This window comes from Hypomesus nipponensis, chromosome 19 (genome assembly GCF_054491055.1).
Source record: "Hypomesus nipponensis isolate SF chromosome 19, ASM5449105v1, whole genome shotgun sequence".
Taxonomy (NCBI): Eukaryota; Metazoa; Chordata; class Actinopteri; order Osmeriformes; family Osmeridae; genus Hypomesus; species Hypomesus nipponensis.
The window spans coordinates 18148346-18165824 of NC_140379.1; the positions used below are offsets into that span (position 1 = coordinate 18148346).

Genomic DNA, 17479 nt, shown 5'->3' on the forward strand with positions numbered 1-17479 from the left:
TATAATTGTATTTTATTAATCCATAATTTTAAAATGTTTCTGAAATAAGACATTCAATCCTGCCCTATTCCGTTTATGTTGTAATGTGAAGAGTTAAATGAAAAAATCCTGTTTTGTCACCCTATCAGAATTCTGCTGCCTCCGTTGTTGGGAGAAAAATGCTATGCAGCTAGCTCTGTGATTGGTGATCCAGCTATTAACTTTACAGAGTGCCGCTTGATAGAAATTCAATGAAAGGCAAATTTCTATTGACAGTGAAATTGACTAATCATATCTTCCCTAGAAATGGGGGGGCCTTGTTAACGCTAACTTTATGACGCAACTACGTCATACCTGGTGCAGCCACTGTTTTACAGACGCATAACAGATTGAAGGAAGATTATCAGTGTGCAATCCCAGTAAATCATTTTAGGTTCAATACTGGAATATGTATTTCGAAAACCCTACTGCTAGTTAATCAGTTTACTGACAAAAACTATATCACAAAGACAAATCCACAATGAAAACAAATTCATCACAGTGTTTGGATGAAGGACAAAGACTGAGAACACTTTGAAGGCAGTGAATATCCCTCAGAGCAAGGTCAGTAGAAATGATAAATATTCAGCCAATGACGGTTTCATAGAGCAGGTACTCTACTTTATTTACACTCATATTTCCTTTACATTCATCACATCACTCGCTCTTTCTGTTGATTTGAAATCATGAATTCTACAATCAACAAATGTTGCATTGTTTTTAGAAGAGTTGGAGGCCGATTTCCTAAAAGGGAGAAACACAAAGAGAGGAAAAAAGATCAAAGATATTGATGAGAAAATCCAGATTATAGTTTTACAATGATCCATTGACAGGTAAATAATTAACATATCACACGCATATGTTGATATCTGACAGTAAATCTCTTCTATTTCTTACCTCAGCTCATGTTGATGCGATTCCCTGAACCAATGGATCCGGAGTTAGAACAAGCGTTAACATTGGAGGTGTTGCCAACCCGTTGACCAGCTCCCACTCCTCCTGTTAAAATATGAGAATTGAGATAAGGAATTCAGAGTTGACAATAGAAACTCAGATTTTTGCCTTTAAGATCCTGATATCTGAACATAAGTAATAAACTGGACTGTTGATACAGTTCTGGCAATTGAATTCAATTTATTAAGAGGATATAAGCAATAAGAAGAACATCTTGCCTTTCATATCAACTGTGTTGCCTGATCCAATGCATCCTGCATTATATCCGACATCGACGCAAGAGGTGTTGCCCACAGCAGCATTGGGTCCAACACATCCTGTAAGAGAACATGCGAGAAAGAAATTTGATGAAACTGTCAAGACAACCTGACAGAAGAGAATAGACACACTCAGATCTACCTTTAACGGCGAAGGCATTATTGGAACCAACGTTGCCTGAGTTGCAGCCCACGTGGATGTTGTCGGTATTACCAATGTTCGACATTGTTCCTGCTGAGATCTAGAGAGTCAGAGAATGACTGAGAGGAAAGTAAAACCATGATTATCATACAAATGGGTTCAGTCAAAAATGTTTGACATGTTTTAGCGCATTGGGTTTCTCTCTTTGAATATCTTATGTTGTAAGAGAGTCTGTCATAGCCTGAATATCTAATGCAACATAAAATATGACAGTAAATGAGTTGTCTAAAAGAAAGCAGTAGACTGAAAAACAGACATGCATGCAATCTCCATCTTACCACTGGTTTTAGTCCTGTGCTTTGAGCTGAGCTTGTTGACCTGAGGAGAGAAGACTGCTTTTATAAAGATCCTGAACAAGTGTGTTCATGTCTGTTTAAGAGGAGGAACTTCCTTGGGCGGGTTTCCCAGATTCGTTAAGAAGCTCTTAACACTAAGAGCGTCTTAAGAACGTTCTAAGGGCGCTCTAGAATGCTCTTAGAACGTCCTTAAGAAGATTTTAGCGTTAAGAGCTTCTTAACGAATCTGGGATACCCGGCCCTTATAGGTTCAAAGCAGTTTTCTTTGTTCAGCTTAACGTTTCCACAGAATCTGAAGAGGATATGTGAGGTTTGTCATCAGCTGAGGTCAATTTCAAGAAAAAAAAATATTAATTCGGAAATTGGAAACAAGTTGTATTAAACATTTGGCTGACTGTTATAGTAAGACTACTGTTACACTACTTTATAATCTCATCACATATCCACATGCTAATGGAGTCACCTTTTTACAGATAATGGATGGATAGAAACAATGAAATGGATTGATCACAGATATGAACACAAATAGAGGCATCTCTCTACACCTCTAATCTTTGGTCTACGTTTTCATCAACATTTGTAAAACCTAAAAATCCAGTGTTGGAACATAGTCCTAGTCAGCGTTGGGAACGTTACTTTAAAAAAGTAATTGGGTGTGCTTGCCTTCGGCAAGAGCACAACCTTGGTTCTCTCACATATATATATTATTATTGTGGGAATGCTGTTAAGCATCTGTGAAATTGAAAGGAATAGACTCATCTAATTGGTTAAAAAAATGACTAACATTCCCCCGATTGTCCCTTAAGGACTTAGTATTAGTGTGGCATTATTCAAACCGTTGATTTTTTTGGTAGGAAAACCAAGCTACATCTGCTGATGGTTAGTTTATAACATTTTGTTATAACAAGAAGAATAAACGATGGAAGTAATGCATTACATGAATTATTATATATTTCTATTAGCTATTTTTTTCTTTTTTTGGGGGGGGGGGGGGGGGGGAGCAACTGCCCTCAAAATTCCTGTGCACGTCCCTGCTTGACTGGGCAACTATGTTGATAAATGATCCTGATTTTTATCCAGAAATTAAACCAGTTCCAGTGATGAAGCAATAAACCAAAAGAGGGTGTAGTATTTGTCTTTGATACATCACCTCCCAAGCCATGTTACTGTTCCATGGAAAGGGAAGTTCTCGTGTGAAGCCCTTTTCCTTGGTATCAACGTGTCTCTTACTGGATGGCCTCGATGGCATCACTTCAGAATATGTTTCTCTAAAAAACTGTTCCAATGATGAAGCAATAAAGCAAAAAAGGTGTGGTATTTCTCTTTGATACATCACCCCCCAAGCCATGTTATGGTTCCATGGAAAGGGAAAGTTCTCGTGTGAAGCCCTTTTCCTTGGTATCAATGTGTCGTTTAGATGGGTTCCATTAAAGTTAATAACTCCCTAATCAGAATCAGAATTCGGTTTATTTGCCATGTAGGTTTACACAAACACAGAATTTACTGTGGCAGAAAGGTGCAAACAAACACATCCAAATCTTAAATTACAGGTTCATTATTGTTCATTATTATCCAGAGCGGCTTACTATAAATAATTTGTGCGACCAAATCATGTTTTGCGCCAGTAACTGAAGGAGTTAGTAGCGCAAGTGTCAACAGTGGAAAAGGTTAGTGTAAGCTTCAAAGTGGGTTCTTTATTAATAAATGAATGCAATATGAGTAGGCTAAATGCCTGAACATATCACGAGAAGGGAAACACATAAAAAATATAGCTGCAAGCGGCAATGAGGTGGCCCAGCCGCTAAAGCAGGTAAAATGCACCAAAAATATTTTAGACATCCTCAGAACAGGGTTCTGCGTAAATGCGGCTTTGAATCCATCAAAGATTTGCCGAGATACTGTTGTGGAAAAAACATCACACTGCTGTAATTATGAAGATGGAGAAATGCAACGCGTTTCCCAGAAAGCTGTATGGCAGGTGTGTGGTGAGAAGACGTGGGCCCTGGGAGGCCCCTACCACCTGGCTGCTGTAGTACTGCTCCAGCAGGGCGCCCGCTCCCAGTTAGGCACAGTCTGGGACTTCTGGGGATCCCCTCGCCTACTTACTAGAGTCACCACTTCCTGCATCCACGTGGTGCCTGTTGATGAAGAGTGTTTTGTCCGTCTCTTCATAAACGGAGTGACTAAGTTCAGTTAAGTTCTGGATTTTAATAAGTATTATCAATCTGTAGATTGGGAGAGAAAAACCAGACCCCTCACAATAAATGACAACACAACACCAGGCTTAGGTCTCAACGATGTCTCTCTCCGCTCTGAATGCCGGAGGACCATCTTTTATAGGGCACAAGAATGTAAACATAGATAGTGACAGTCAGGCAGTAATGACGTTACAACAGTCTGACACATAGACATAATCTACTTTTAATAATAGCAAGCTTACATGAGAACATACTAACTAGTATCCAATGACTAGTTCTATTGATTAGTGAATAATGTAAGCACACAGGAAATCCCAATTTCTTCCACACTGTCATAGATTCTCAGAGAGCCAGATAGAAAGACACACGCACACACAGACCGACTAACCTAGCAGCACCACTGTGTTGTGGGCTGTTTTGTTTTGAAAGCCCCGGGCCTGCTGCAGGGAGTCCTGGGTGTGCAGGTTCCCAGGGAAGAAGACGCCCTCGACAGTCTCAGTCACATCCAGACGGGCCATGTCTAGTAGGCTTCCTGTCAGAAAGAAGAGAGTTTGTACCACAGCAGCCTTAAATAAGCGAGGGGAAGTGGTGCTGAAGAGGCGGACTGTGTGGAGGTCATGGAACAAATGAAGTCACAACGGTGATGTTCATGTGTGGTTGTAAGAATAATAGAGACGATGCAGTAGTGGCTTCTGAACACAGTTCACACCATGATCCTCTTAATTAGGGTGACTGTTAAGACAAATTAGTGAATGGTCGCGCGATACCAATAGCATCCAGCATACAAAAGGCACTGAGTTAATGAGCGTCAGGTGTGCAGAAAGGAAAATCTGGACAGTGTGCAGGAGACAACAGAGACGCTATCGGTGAGTGAGCAGTGCGTTTGAGGAGAGGATTGTCTGTTTAGGGTTTGTTTGTTTGTTTGTTTGAATCAAAGTGAAAGTAAAGAAACGCGTCTGTTTCTGGTCCATGCACTTGAGTTTAACTGCTTTATATAGCGTGCAATGAGTATCAGTGGTGAACCGTCAGGGCCCTCTAGGCCCTCTAGGCCCTCTAGGCCCTCAGAGAGGGCCTAATATATTCTACAAATATTTATTTTAAAAGTAATCTGTTATAATTGTATTTTATTAATCCATAATTTTAAAATGTTTCTGAAATAAGACATTCAATCCTGCCCTATTCCGTTTATGTTGTAATGTGAAGAGTTAAATGAAAAAATCCTGTTTTGTCACCCTATCAGAATTTTGCTGCCTCCGTTGTTGGGAGAAAAATGCTATGCAGCTAGCTCTGTGATTGGTGGTCCAGCTATTAATTTTACAGAGTGCCGCTTGATAGAAATTCAATGAAAGGCAAATTTCCATTGACAGTGAAATTGACCAATCATATCTTCCCTAGAAATGGGGGGGCCTTGTTAACGCTAACTTTATGACGCAACTACGTCATACCTGGTGCAGCCACTGTTTTACAGACGCATAACAGATTGAAGGGAGATTATCAGTGTGCAATCCCAGTAAATCATTTTAGGTTCAATACTGGAATATGTATTTCGAAAACCCTACTGCTAGTTAGTCAGTTTACTGACAAAAACTATATCACAAAGACAAATCCACAATGAAAACAAATTCATCACAGTGTTTGGATGAAGGACAAAGACTGAGAACACATTGAAGGCAGTAAATATCCCTCAGAGCAAGGTCAGTAGAAATGATAAATATTCAGCCAATGACGGTTTCATAGAGCAGGTACTCTACTTTATTTACACTCATATTTCCTTTACATTCATCACATCACTCGCTCTTTCTGTTGATTGGAAATCATGAATTCTACAATCAACAAATGTTGCATTGTTTTTAGAAGAGTTGGAGGCCGATTTCCTAAAAGGGAGAAACACAAAGAGAGGAAAAAAGATCAAAGATATTGATGAGAAAATCCAGATTATAGTTTTACAATGATCCATTGACAGGTAAATAATTAACATATCACACGCATATGTTGATATCTGACAGTAAATCTCTTCTATTTCTTACCTCAGCTCATGTTGATGCGATTCCCTGAACCAATGGATCCGGAGTTAGAACAAGCGTTAACATTGGAGGTGTTGCCAACCCGTTGACCAGCTCCCACTCCTCCTGTTAAAATATGAGAATTGAGATAAGGAATTCAGAGTTGACAATAGAAACTCAGATTTTTGCCTTTAAGATCCTGATATCTGAACATAAGTAATAAACTGGACTGTTGATACAGTTCTGGCAATTGAATTCAAATTATTAAGAGGATAAGCAATAAGAAGAACATCTTGCCTTTCATATCAACAGTGTTGCCTGATCCAATGCATCCTGCATTATTTCCGACATCGACGCAAGAGGTGTTGCCCACAGCAGCATTGGGTCCAACACATCCTGTAAGAGAACATGCGAGAAAGAAATTTGATGAAACTGTCAAGACAACCTGACAGAAGAGAATAGACACAATCAGATCTACCTTTAACGGAGAAGGCATTATTGGAACCAACGTTGCCTGAGTTGCAGCCCACGTGGATGTTGTCGGTATTACCAATGTTCGACATTGTTCCTGCTGAGATCTAGAGAGTCAGAGAATGACTGAGAGGAAAGTAAAACCATGATTATCATACAAATGGGTTCAGTCAAAATGTTTGACATGTTTAAGCGTATTGGGTTTCTCTCTTTGAACATTTAACGTTGGCACAAAGTGTAAGAGAGTCTGTCATAGCCTGAATAATATAATGCAACATGAAATATATGACAGTAAATGAGTTGTCTAAAAGAAAGCAGTTGACTGAAAAACAGACATGCATGCAATCTCCATCTTACCACTGGTATCAGTTGTTGTCCTGGGCTTTGAGCTGAGCTTGTTGTTGACCTGAGGAGAGAAGACTGCTTTTATAAAGATCCTGAACAAGTGTGTTCATGTCTGTTTAAGAGGAGGAACTTCCTTAAATGGTTAAAAGCAGTTTTCTTTGTTCAGCTTAATGTTTCCACAGAATCTGAAGAGGATATGTGAGGTTTGTCATCAGCTGAGGTCAATTTCAGGACAAAAAATAACAATTCGGAAATTGGAAATAAGTCGGATTAAACATTTGGCTGACTGTTATAGTAAGACTACTGTTACACTACTTTATAATCTCATCACATATCCACATGCTAATGGAGTCACCTTTTTACAGATAATGGATGGATAGAAACAATGAAATGGATTGATCACAGATATGAACACAAATAGAGGCATCTCTCTACACCTCTAATCTTTGGTCTACGTTTTCATCAACATTTGTAAAACCTAAAAATCCAGTGTTGGAACATAGTCCTAGTCAGCGTTGGGAACGTTACTTTAAAAAAGTAACGTCCTTGCCTTCGGCAAGCACACCCAATTCATTAGCATTATTGTGAGAATGCTGTTAAGCATCTGTGAAATTGAAAGGAATAGACTTATCTAATTGGTTAGAAAAATGACTAACAATCCCTTAAGGATTTAGTATTAGTGTGGCATTAGGGTTCAAACCGTAGAATTTTTTGGTAGGAAAACCAAGCTACTTGTCTGCTGATGGTTAGTTTATAAAATTTTGTTATAACAAGAAGAATAAATGATTGAAGTAATGTATTACATTAATTATTATCATTAGTAGGCAGGCTATTTCTGAGCAACTGCCCTTCAAAATTCCTGTGCACGTCCCTGCTTGACTAGGCAACTATGTTGATAAATTATCCAGATTTGTATCCAGAAATTAAACCAGTTCCAGTGATGATGCAATAAACCAAAAGAGGGTGTAGTATCTGTCTTTGATGCATCACCCCCCAAGCCATGTTATGGTTCCATGGAAAGGGAAGTTCTCGTGTGAAGCCCTTTTGCTTGGTATCAACGTGTCTCTTACTGGATGGCCTCGATTGCATCACTTCAGAACATGTATCTCTAAAAAACTGTTCCAGTGATGAAGCAATAAAGCAAAAGAAGGTGTGGTATTTCTCTTTGATACATCACCCCCCAAGCCATGTTATGGTTCCATGGAAAGGGAAAGTTCTCGTGTGAAGCCCTTTTCCTTGGTATCAATGTGTCGTTAAGATGGGTTCCATTAAAGTTAATAACTCCCTTATCGGAATCAGAATTCGGTTTATTTGTTTATTTGCCATGTAGGTTTGCACAGACAAGGAATTTGCATTGGCAGGAAGGTGCAGACAATAAACATATAGGAATCTTAAATTTAAATATATGGTCTAACTATACTAAGGATACATAAACTAGCAATACTAAGTGGAATACAATTAAAATAAAATAAAATATTATAACATCTTATCCAGAGCGCCTTACTATAGATAAATAATTGTGTGGGGAGGTTGTATGAGCGTTTTCTCTCTGCCAACCTTTCCCTCTCAGCTCTGGGACCCCTCACTCTCTCCCACTTACTCAGCACAAAGCTACGCCCAGCTGATGACTCAAAACTGGAATTGCTACACTACCATTTCGCCCCCACCCTCTCTCTCTCTCTCTCTCTCTCTCTCTCTCTCTCTCTCTCTCTCTCTCTCTCTCTCTCTCTCTCAACTCTCACTCTCTCTGAACTCTCACTTTCTCTCAACTCTCACTCTCTCTGAACTCTCTCTGAACTATCTAAACTCTATCTAAACTCTATCTAGACTCTATCTAGTCTCAACTCTCTCTTTCGCCCCCTTGCTCTCTCTCTTTCTCTCACCCACACCTCACACATACACTCATCACCCCATCGCCTCCCTCACACCACCACCCTACCACACACACACTCATACACTCACCCCAACGCCATCCCCTTCACCCATTCACTCCCCACACACACTACACCACACACACATATTTTCCCCACTCACACATACCTCTCATACGCTCACACACCAGAACACACACCCCTCACACACACACACAACGGACACTCGCATTCACACACACACACGCTCTCACTTCTCACACATCCTCACTCTCCTCACTCTCATTCACACACACATTCACACACACTTCCCTTACACCTCCTCTTCCACACACACACTCACTACACACAAACACGCACTCACACACACACTCACTACACACAGCCGTGAAAACTCACCTTGGGGGGGGGGGTCATTATCTAATCAGTGCCATAAAATTTACTGAAAATTACAATTGACGTGTGTGCAATAATATTGTTTATCTCAATTAATTTTGGTGCAATATATCGCACAAGAAAAAGTAGTTATCGTGACAGCCCTAGCATACTGTTTTCAAAACTGTTAAACTTCAGTTCAAAACAATAACATAATACAAAACTGAATAAACTTTAAATTTGCTACATTTATACAGTAATATTGTAATGAAAACAATAAAATGCTATAAAATGATCTCTACGGAAGGGTTGTGCTAGGTGAGGAAAGTGATGCAGAGAGAAGAAATCAGCCAACATTTGTATGGGACAATGTGGCATTTCACCACTCCCGTGCAGTCACCGAGTGGTTTGCAGCCCATCCCAGAATGGTGTCACTTTTCTTCCCACCTCTCCATTCCTGAACCCTATAGAATAATTATTTTCCTCATGGAGGTGGAAGGTTGACTGTATGACCACCATCCCGATGATCAAATGTCCTTCCTGGACGCAATGAATGCTGGATAAATGTTGGTTCCCTGATATTCCCGATTTTCCCTGAAATAACAAATAAAAACGCCACCCAGACAACCAAAAGTTATTCAACAGTTCATAGAGAAATGCAATTCAGTTTGGCCGAAAGAAATATCCTTTGACTTAGCATGCTGTGAGGAGGTGGAGGTTACATAAAGCCCCATAAATTTTAAAACCAGAGCAATAAGAGATTAAGACAGAGAAAATAACCAATCCTACAGAGAGGAATAAAGGAAGTACAGGGACAGAGCGGCACCAGTATGACCATTGGAGCCACCCCCGTGCAACAATCAACAGATCGCTCAGTAGGGGAACGCCCCAAACAAAAAAGCAGAGAGCGATCGCTGGAAGAGTGGGACAACATCAAAAATGCCAAGACTGGGAAGAGTCCTTGCAAAGGATGCAGTATGAAATAAACAACCTGATGACAAAATTACGAAACCGCTGTGACAAGATGTCTACACCCAGGCCAACATCTGAAGTCAGACCAAACGAGGACCCCCACAGCGCATGGCAACAGCTCAGCAGCAGAGGGGCCGTGCACTTAAGTCATGCAACTGCAGCACTGGGTGAGAGATGGAGGAAGACTGGGGACCCCCAACTATCACCCGGCCAACAATCCAAGTGCCTGGTGACCCCTCAGATGACAACTATCAATCCTGGAAGGGAAGAGGTGGACCTATGCAACGTGGAGGGAGACCCCATGGGGGAGGAGGACGAGGCCCACCCCAACAGCAGGACAGGCGAGCACAATCCAACCCTAATCTGACTGACAATCAGCAAGCATGGGCGTGCTGGAGATCCGGACAACAAGGACATCTCAAAGCAGACTGTCCATCAAATTCGTATTTGGCGCCAGCTGCAGGCTGGCATTAGAGGTTTCCAGAGGAGTCTGAAGGGGAAAAGATGTCACTAATAATCTCACTACCCCCCCAAAAAAAAGGGTAGAGACGGCTTCAATCTCCCCCTCTCAAGTTCATCCATGCGAACTGTAGGCTTTATCGGAAAACACAAGTGATACCACTTACAGAGCCACTCACAAATGCAAATTGAAGGAAAAACCAATTGTAGCGCCTCTACTGTACTCAGCACACACTCCCATCAATCTATTAAGAAAAGACATTCTCTGCATTCAAAGCCAATATTTTGTGTACCCAAAGCGGCCTGCCAGTGGAGTTCAATGAAAATCCCTCAGCAAACCAGATCCATTCATGAATACAACAGCAGAAGACCCCCACAGCCAGGTATCACCACTAGCGTACTGGCTACAATTGGCACCACAAGAATCTTCACTGATCCAGTCATGGGAAGAATGGGAGCCGTGGGTGCAAGCATTAGTAGGGAAACCAAGACCATAGAACAGATACTGCTCCACTGCGCTCTTCTATATGACAAACATCAAAGTCGCACAGACTATTTTATTTTTATTTATTCATTTATTTTGCAGGGACATGGCACACCAATCAACAGCAAAACTGAACGTTTGCAAAAGTTAGCCAGAGAGGCTAAATTCCATCTGCTGTCCCCTGCCAGATGTTTGAAGGCAGCCTAAAATTATGCCTAGTGTTGGATAGACTTGATAAAAAAAATAAAAATAAACTGTACTCTATCATCAATCAGGCCCCGAAGAAGCTGCCACAGCTATAACACTCCCACCAGAATTACAAGAATGGTACCAAGTACAGGATTCTGCCCTCCACCGAGGCCACTCACTAGACAGCAGCCTGGGCACCCTGAGGACCATGTACCAGCTAGGGGCGCGCTACCTCACCCTCACACACAGCTGCAACACACCCTGGTGAGACACCTCCTGGCAGCACCCAGACTCCATCCACAGCAGAGAAGTTCACATATGTTTACATGCGATAGTGTACCATCATTTGTGTTCTCAACATATGTGAAAGGGGTCCCACTCACAGGTGCTCTGTTAACATTAAACAAATCATAACCAGTTGTCTTGAATCCGCAAGTTACTGTGGAAGCGTAAACATTTATGAGGGGCCGTGTAGGCCATAATTCAAAGTCGACTCTCATTCATCATTGAAGACCTTTTGCCTTTCACAAACACTATTGAAATACACACACATACATTTGAAAATGTAACCTCTCAAATGTATTTCTGAAAATGTAACCTCTCACACATAGAACTTAAAATGTAACCTCTCACACGCATAAATGAAAATGTAACCTCTCACATTCATTACTGAAAATGTAACCTCTCATACAACTGAAAATGTAACCTCTCACATGTACAACTGAAAATTTAACTTCTCACACGTACAACTGAAAATGTAACCTGTCACACACAACTAATTATGGGACAATTTACTACGCAAGATAATACAATTTCATGGATGTGCTTCAAACTTTAAGTCTGCACATACGTTTACTGTACAAAATACAGTAGATGCAAACAGTGATAACATTTTAACAACTGATCATTCTGTTTTATAATCCCTTAAAATAAATTGTCACTAATCTTGACGTGCATTTGAATGAAATGTCAATGATTTTGTGTGGATACATAGCAATATATATTTTAATTTATTTCAAATATATTAGGCAATCAACTGTTATTATATAACTGAAATTATATTCAAGGGTGCACTAAACTGGTACGCAGGTATGCATGCGCGTACAGGAATGTGTATTGCCACTTGTATTACTAGGCGCTTTCGCGTACTTGACTGATCTTCTCATCTAACCTTACACATGACATGTTGCTTGTCAACTACTGTCAGAGATGTCCAAAAAGCAACAGATATGAAGCAGCTTCTTCGGCGTTTCGCCACCTACAGAGAAACGGGGAGGGATCTTATTCACGACTGAAGGTACATTCTGGAGGAAAGATGGAGGAGAGATGGAGGAGAGATGGAGGAGAGGGAAAACAAAATTAATCCCACATATCTGGATGTAGGAATACAGACATTAAACAGATCCGCCACTAGAGAGACATACACAGCAAGTGATGTGAGGCGTGTGCAAATATACTTTCAAGACACTCATTATGTTTACATTCATAAAAAGTTTATTTAATGGTTTAAAAAGTTGTGATTTTCAGAAATAAGAAAGTAGTTGCTTTGGGTCTGGGTATTACAAATAACAAATCGTCCTTTAAAAATGTAATTTGCAAAAACTAAGGGAAACTAAGGGAATCATTGAAAGTGCATCTGAGAAATGCAGCAGCTGTAGTAAAGAAGAGATGAAGGCAGTAACCCTTCAGCAGTATTACATCAGGCTCTCCTCGTAATATCCATGTGATCTGGATGAGACCAGGTAGTAGGCTGAGTGGAGGACAGCTGGCATTGCTGTCTCCAGGGGCTTTTCATCCTCAGAACGTCTCCTCTCGTAAGGAAACACCTTCCTTCACAGGCCCCTCCCACACAAAGTTCAGATGACAGTCCTTCATCTTGGTGCTGAAAACCGTGTCAAAGTGACAGTTCTGCTCTTCTGAGAAGGTGTTTCTCCAGTCTCCAATTTGACCTGATCACAAAATCACATGGCATACACAGCAGAATGAGGGAGGGTAGGGAAAAGAAGGGTAGGGTATGGTATAGTAGTGTAGGGTTAGGGGAGGGAAGTGTAGAGTAGGGTATGGTAGAGTTGGGGGTAGCAGAAGGGAGGGATAACAAACTCCAACACAACAAAGCCCAATACAATTACCAATACAATTACCAATACAATTCAACACAACACAACACAATATTCAGGTAATGGGACCCTTTACAATACAACTTCACCTTTCCTCATGAAGTTTCCCTTGCTGTGGTCCATGATGTCCTGAGGGACCAGGGTATAGTTCACCATACGGTTCTCCTTCATGCTGCTGAAGCTGCAGTGACAGAGGCAGCGTTTGAGCTCCTCGTCCACTAGGGGCTGCTGCAGGAAAGCGCTCACCTTCTCTACGGACCCTCGCAGGTCCTCGGGGAATAAATAAAGACGCAGTTTCTTTAAATTCACAAAAATATTACTTGAAAATTATGTTATGGTATAAATAGTGACAATAGGGGCCCTATATGCTATTCTATGACATAATGAACACAATATAATGCACGTCAACAGGGACGTCTGATCAATTTAGTATCAATGTATATGATGTCAACGTATCTCTACTGTATTTTGCATTGTGTTCCACTGATACTCTATGGAAATGGAACACAATACAATACTACTTTATGCATTTTTAAGTTGTAAATTGATGTAATGCTGTCTATAGCTGTTGTGTGGTTAATGGCAACAGTAAAAGCAGTTTGATCTGGATGAGTTGTCCTACCAGCCACATCTCTTCATAGGAGACATAAAGGAAATTGTCCACAAGGTCGACTTGACTGGTCCAGCCTTTCACATGATCAAACCAAGATCCGTAGTGAACTGTAAAAACATTTGCGTGAGATCAGCCATTGTTGGGCATTGTTTAGATTACATTTGATCTACTAGATCAGTAGTCATTTGCGATCGAAATTGTTATATCAATAAGACTGTCTAGCTCGTTGCTGAGAAAGCTGTAACCTTGTGTTCTGATAATATGAAGAAGAGCCTGTTGTGTGCTGGAGGCTGCAGTGCTTTCTACATGTATAACAGGCCTGTCCTTGGGAGGGCTCTTTATCAGAGTCTGGCAGACTGTGTACTCTGTGTGTTTCTGAAGAAACCTTTATTCAATAAATACAGCTTTGGGGTTTTGTGGTGGTCTGTCATTAAACATTGATCAATTAACAATAATAAAGATGACAAATCACGATTTCTATATTACTTTTATACTGTTTTGAATGTGAAAAATAAAATAAACAATGTTTGATCTATACCCTGCTATATTGGCTCATGAGAACATGGAACGTCAATGGCATTTCGAGGAGCACTATCTAAAGACTAAACAAATAATATCTAACACCTGCACAGCTTCTCTCTGTGCTTGCGTAGGGTATGTTGATTGTCACCCACCTGACGTTTCTAGTGAGAGTTGAAAAAAAACATATTGTGATACTATTTAACTGCCCTTCATTCCCGTTTTCTTTGTCCAGTCCTCTGAAAGGCTCAGCTTGAGTTTATCAGACACCTGCACCTTATATATATGTAATAAATACTATTTTGTCTTGAACTTGTATTTGGAAACTGACTTCATTGACTTGGTACTTTCACAGCATTAGGGTACAGTAAGAGACTGATTCTGATTCTCAGATTTCCATCATAAATTACAGACAGTCATTTCATTTTACCTGTGCCTTCCAGAAACCTGTCCAGAAAGTCTTTAAAGGAACCAGGCTCAGGGAGGAAGTTAGCCATCTTGTGGAAGTGGTAGAAAGAGACTGCCACATCTTTGGGGTTCCTGCTCACATAGATCACCTGAGAGAGAAATGAAGAAATGACAGCGACAGTTTGTTAGTCAATGCAGTCATGAGATACTAACTGACAGACTACCAATGGGTTCTGTCTCTTTTGTTTCTCAAAAACTCCCTTTCGGATAGTTTCATCCCAATCCTTCACATCAATCATGTAGTGATTTGAAATATAATTTGAAAAAAACTCTGAGAGAGAAACTTGATCCGAAAAACGGTTCTGTAGGTCAGTAATACCCAAGCCATCTGCAAATTGTATTTCAGTTCCAGTACAACTGACAGCTAATGTTACATATGCACTTTTGCTCTCCATAGCATTACCAGAGCAGAGACTGAAACATAAAGATGCATAGCTCACAGGAGACTGACCTTGGCTTTGGAGCCCTGCAACGCGTTTCCCAGAAAGCTGTATGGCAGGTGTGTGGTGAGAAGACGTGGGCCCTGGGAAGCCCCTACCACCTGGCTGCTGTAGTACTGCTCCAGCCAGGGCGCCCGCTCCCAGTTAGGCACAGTCTGGGACTTCTGGGGATCCCCTCGCCTACTTACTAGAGTCACCACTTCCTGCATCCACGTGGTGCCTGTAAATGGAATGACTAAGTTCAGTTAAGTTCTGGATTTTATTATCAATCTGCAGATTGGGAGAGAAAACCAGACCCCTGACAATAAATGACAACACAACACCAGGCTCGAGGTCTCAACCATGTCTTGCTCCGCTCTGAAGGCCGGAGGACAATCTTTTTTAGGGCACAAGAATGTAAACATAGATAGTGACAGTCAGGCAGTAATGACGTTACAACAGTCTGACACATAGACACAATCTACTCTTATTAATAGCAAGCTTACATATGAACATATTAACTAGTATCCAATGACTAGTTCTATTGATTAGTGAATAATGTAAGCACACAGGAAATCCCCATTTCTTCCACACTGTGGAAGATGAGCCGGGTACCGTGAGCCAGAAAGAAAGACACACATACATACATACACACACACACACACGCACACACACACACACACACACAGACACAGACCAACTAACCTAGCAGCACCACTGTGTTGTGGGCTGTTTTGTTTTGAAAGAGTGGTGAGCTTTACTCTTCTTACCTGACTTGGGGTAAGTGACGATGAGTGTGTCCGAATCCTGGAAGTGAAAGCCCCGGGCCTGTTGCAGGGAGTCCTGGGTGTGCAGGTGTCCAGGGAAGAAGACACCCTCAACAGTCTCAGTCACATCCAGACGGGCCATGTCTAGTAGGCTTCCTGTCAGAAAGAAGAGAGTTTGTACCACAGCAGCCTTAAATAAGCGAGGGGAAGTTTCTGAAAAGGAAGTGGTGCTGAAGAGGCGGGCTGTGTGGAGGTCATGGAACAAATGAAGCCTGTGCAGTAGTGGCTTCTGAACACGGTTCACACCATGATCTTCTTAATTAGGGTGACAGATGTCCTCTTTTACCCGGACTAAAGAGAGAACTGTCAACCGCCTTCTCAGTGTTGCCAGATGCACTATAATAAGATGTGCCACCCCCACTCCCCACCCTACCTTAATGAACTTTTAGGAACATTTTATTTTGAAATCTTGCTGTTCAACACAATGCTTTCATAATCAAATGACTTTAAGAGTCCAATTGAATATAACAGGAAATTGCAATCAAATGATTTGTCGTGGAACATAGTTGACTATTGCCTGATAACATTAGGACCATTAAACACTTAAGACAATTAAACACATGAAATGAACTCCTTTTTTATGCTTCTCAGCGTATTACTATGGCCTTTAGAAAAGATGTTGCAATTAAGACTTATCAAATCAGATAATAGCTGCCTGAGATTAGACTATTCATTCTATTTAGTCCGTGGATGTAGGCTAAAACGAATGTATGACAAAAATGTATGGCGAACACGCAGAAGGCATACTTGAAAGTTGACACAACTACTTGTGAAGTATTATATTTAAGGGTACTTGGCTCGACACCAAATCTGCCGATTCACTACTTGATTAGGAGGGAGGATGGGATCGTACTTTGTACAGATAAACCCAGCCTACATACGGCTGCACCGTGATGCAAATCATATCATATAACGTATGACGCGCCCACAACTCAACTGGAAGCGTAGGTAAACAAGAACAAATAGCATTTAGTGATCCTAAAAAAGTTGTTTATTATATTGAGTGGCTTCTTCAAAACTTTAACTTTTGTAAAATAGAAGAAAATGAAAACAGATTTTTATTTATTTATATACATATAATATAATAATAATAATATAACTTCCCCTTTTGGTCCATATCACTGATGGCCTGATGACACTTCTAAGACACACTTAGAAAATTCTACTTTTTCTGTGAACACATGCTGGGTGAAACTACACCATATGTGTTACAGTTTATTATGATCTATGGGCCTATGGCCTGGAGAGGGAGAGGAACATAAAACCTGTTGACCTATAATTATCACTCCTTCTCATTGTGTTAGCTGAAGCTTGGTGAACAGTGTGAATACAGTGGCCTGAGAATGGACTGCCACTAAAGCTGTTTTTTGGTTCCAGTTCAGAAAGTTGGTACCACTCAATGTTTTTTGGCCAGCCATTCAG

At 40.8% G+C, this 17479-nt stretch overlaps 2 protein-coding genes across 3 annotated transcripts; both read right to left on the reverse strand.

The window, feature by feature from the left end:
* Positions 1-613: 613 nt before the first annotated feature.
* Positions 614-6866, reverse strand: LOC146247318 (uncharacterized). Its single transcript, XM_084682859.1, has 11 exons — positions 6757-6866; positions 6407-6525; positions 6226-6324; positions 5956-6054; positions 5371-5382; positions 4314-4457; positions 3834-3865; positions 1372-1471; positions 1191-1289; positions 916-1017; positions 614-762 (listed from the first exon to the last, which is right to left on the reverse strand). The coding sequence occupies exons 2-10, from the start codon at positions 6489-6491 to the stop codon at positions 917-919; spliced, it is 771 nt and encodes a 256-aa protein (XP_084538985.1). The 5' UTR covers positions 6492-6525; positions 6757-6866; the 3' UTR covers positions 614-762; position 916.
* Positions 6867-12007: 5141 nt separating this feature from the next.
* Positions 12008-16150, reverse strand: LOC146247319 (sulfotransferase 2B1-like). 2 transcript variants are annotated; one of them, XR_014732259.1, is made up of 7 exons: positions 16001-16150; positions 15263-15471; positions 14774-14900; positions 13834-13931; positions 13301-13481; positions 12793-13043; positions 12008-12398 (listed from the first exon to the last, which is right to left on the reverse strand). XR_014732259.1 is itself a non-coding variant. In XM_084682339.1 (6 exons), exons 1-6 carry the CDS (start codon positions 16137-16139, stop codon positions 12892-12894), a joined length of 906 nt encoding a protein of 301 aa, XP_084538465.1. In that variant the 5' UTR covers positions 16140-16150; the 3' UTR covers positions 12575-12891. The 2 variants fall into 2 exon arrangements, 1 of the variants encoding a protein (XP_084538465.1); XM_084682339.1 differs by lacking the exon at positions 12008-12398 and having other exon boundaries at positions 12575-13043.
* Positions 16151-17479: the final 1329 nt, after the last annotated feature.

What these genes read in the sequence shown, in the direction of transcription:
- LOC146247318 (XM_084682859.1), bottom strand. Translation starts at nt 6,491, where the DNA reads ATGTCGAACATTGGTAATACCGACAACATCCACGTGGGCTGCAACTCA. An exon ending in TAATGCCTTCGCCGTTAAAG is followed by an intron (nt 1,290 to 1,371) that starts GTAGATCTGAGT and finishes GTTCTCTTACAG; the next exon opens with GATGTGTTGGACCCAATGCT. An exon ending in CAACACAGTTGATATGAAAG is followed by an intron (nt 1,018 to 1,190) that starts GCAAGATGTTCT and finishes ATATTTTAACAG; the next exon opens with GAGGAGTGGGAGCTGGTCAA.
- LOC146247319 (XM_084682339.1), bottom strand. Translation starts at nt 16,139, where the DNA reads ATGGCCCGTCTGGATGTGACTGAGACTGTTGAGGGTGTCTTCTTCCCT. An exon ending in CAGGTTTCTGGAAGGCACAG is followed by an intron (nt 13,932 to 14,773) that starts GTAAAATGAAAT and finishes ATGTTTTTACAG; the next exon opens with TTCACTACGGATCTTGGTTT. An exon ending in CCTATGAAGAGATGTGGCTG is followed by an intron (nt 13,482 to 13,833) that starts GTAGGACAACTC and finishes TTATTCCCCGAG; the next exon opens with GACCTGCGAGGGTCCGTAGA.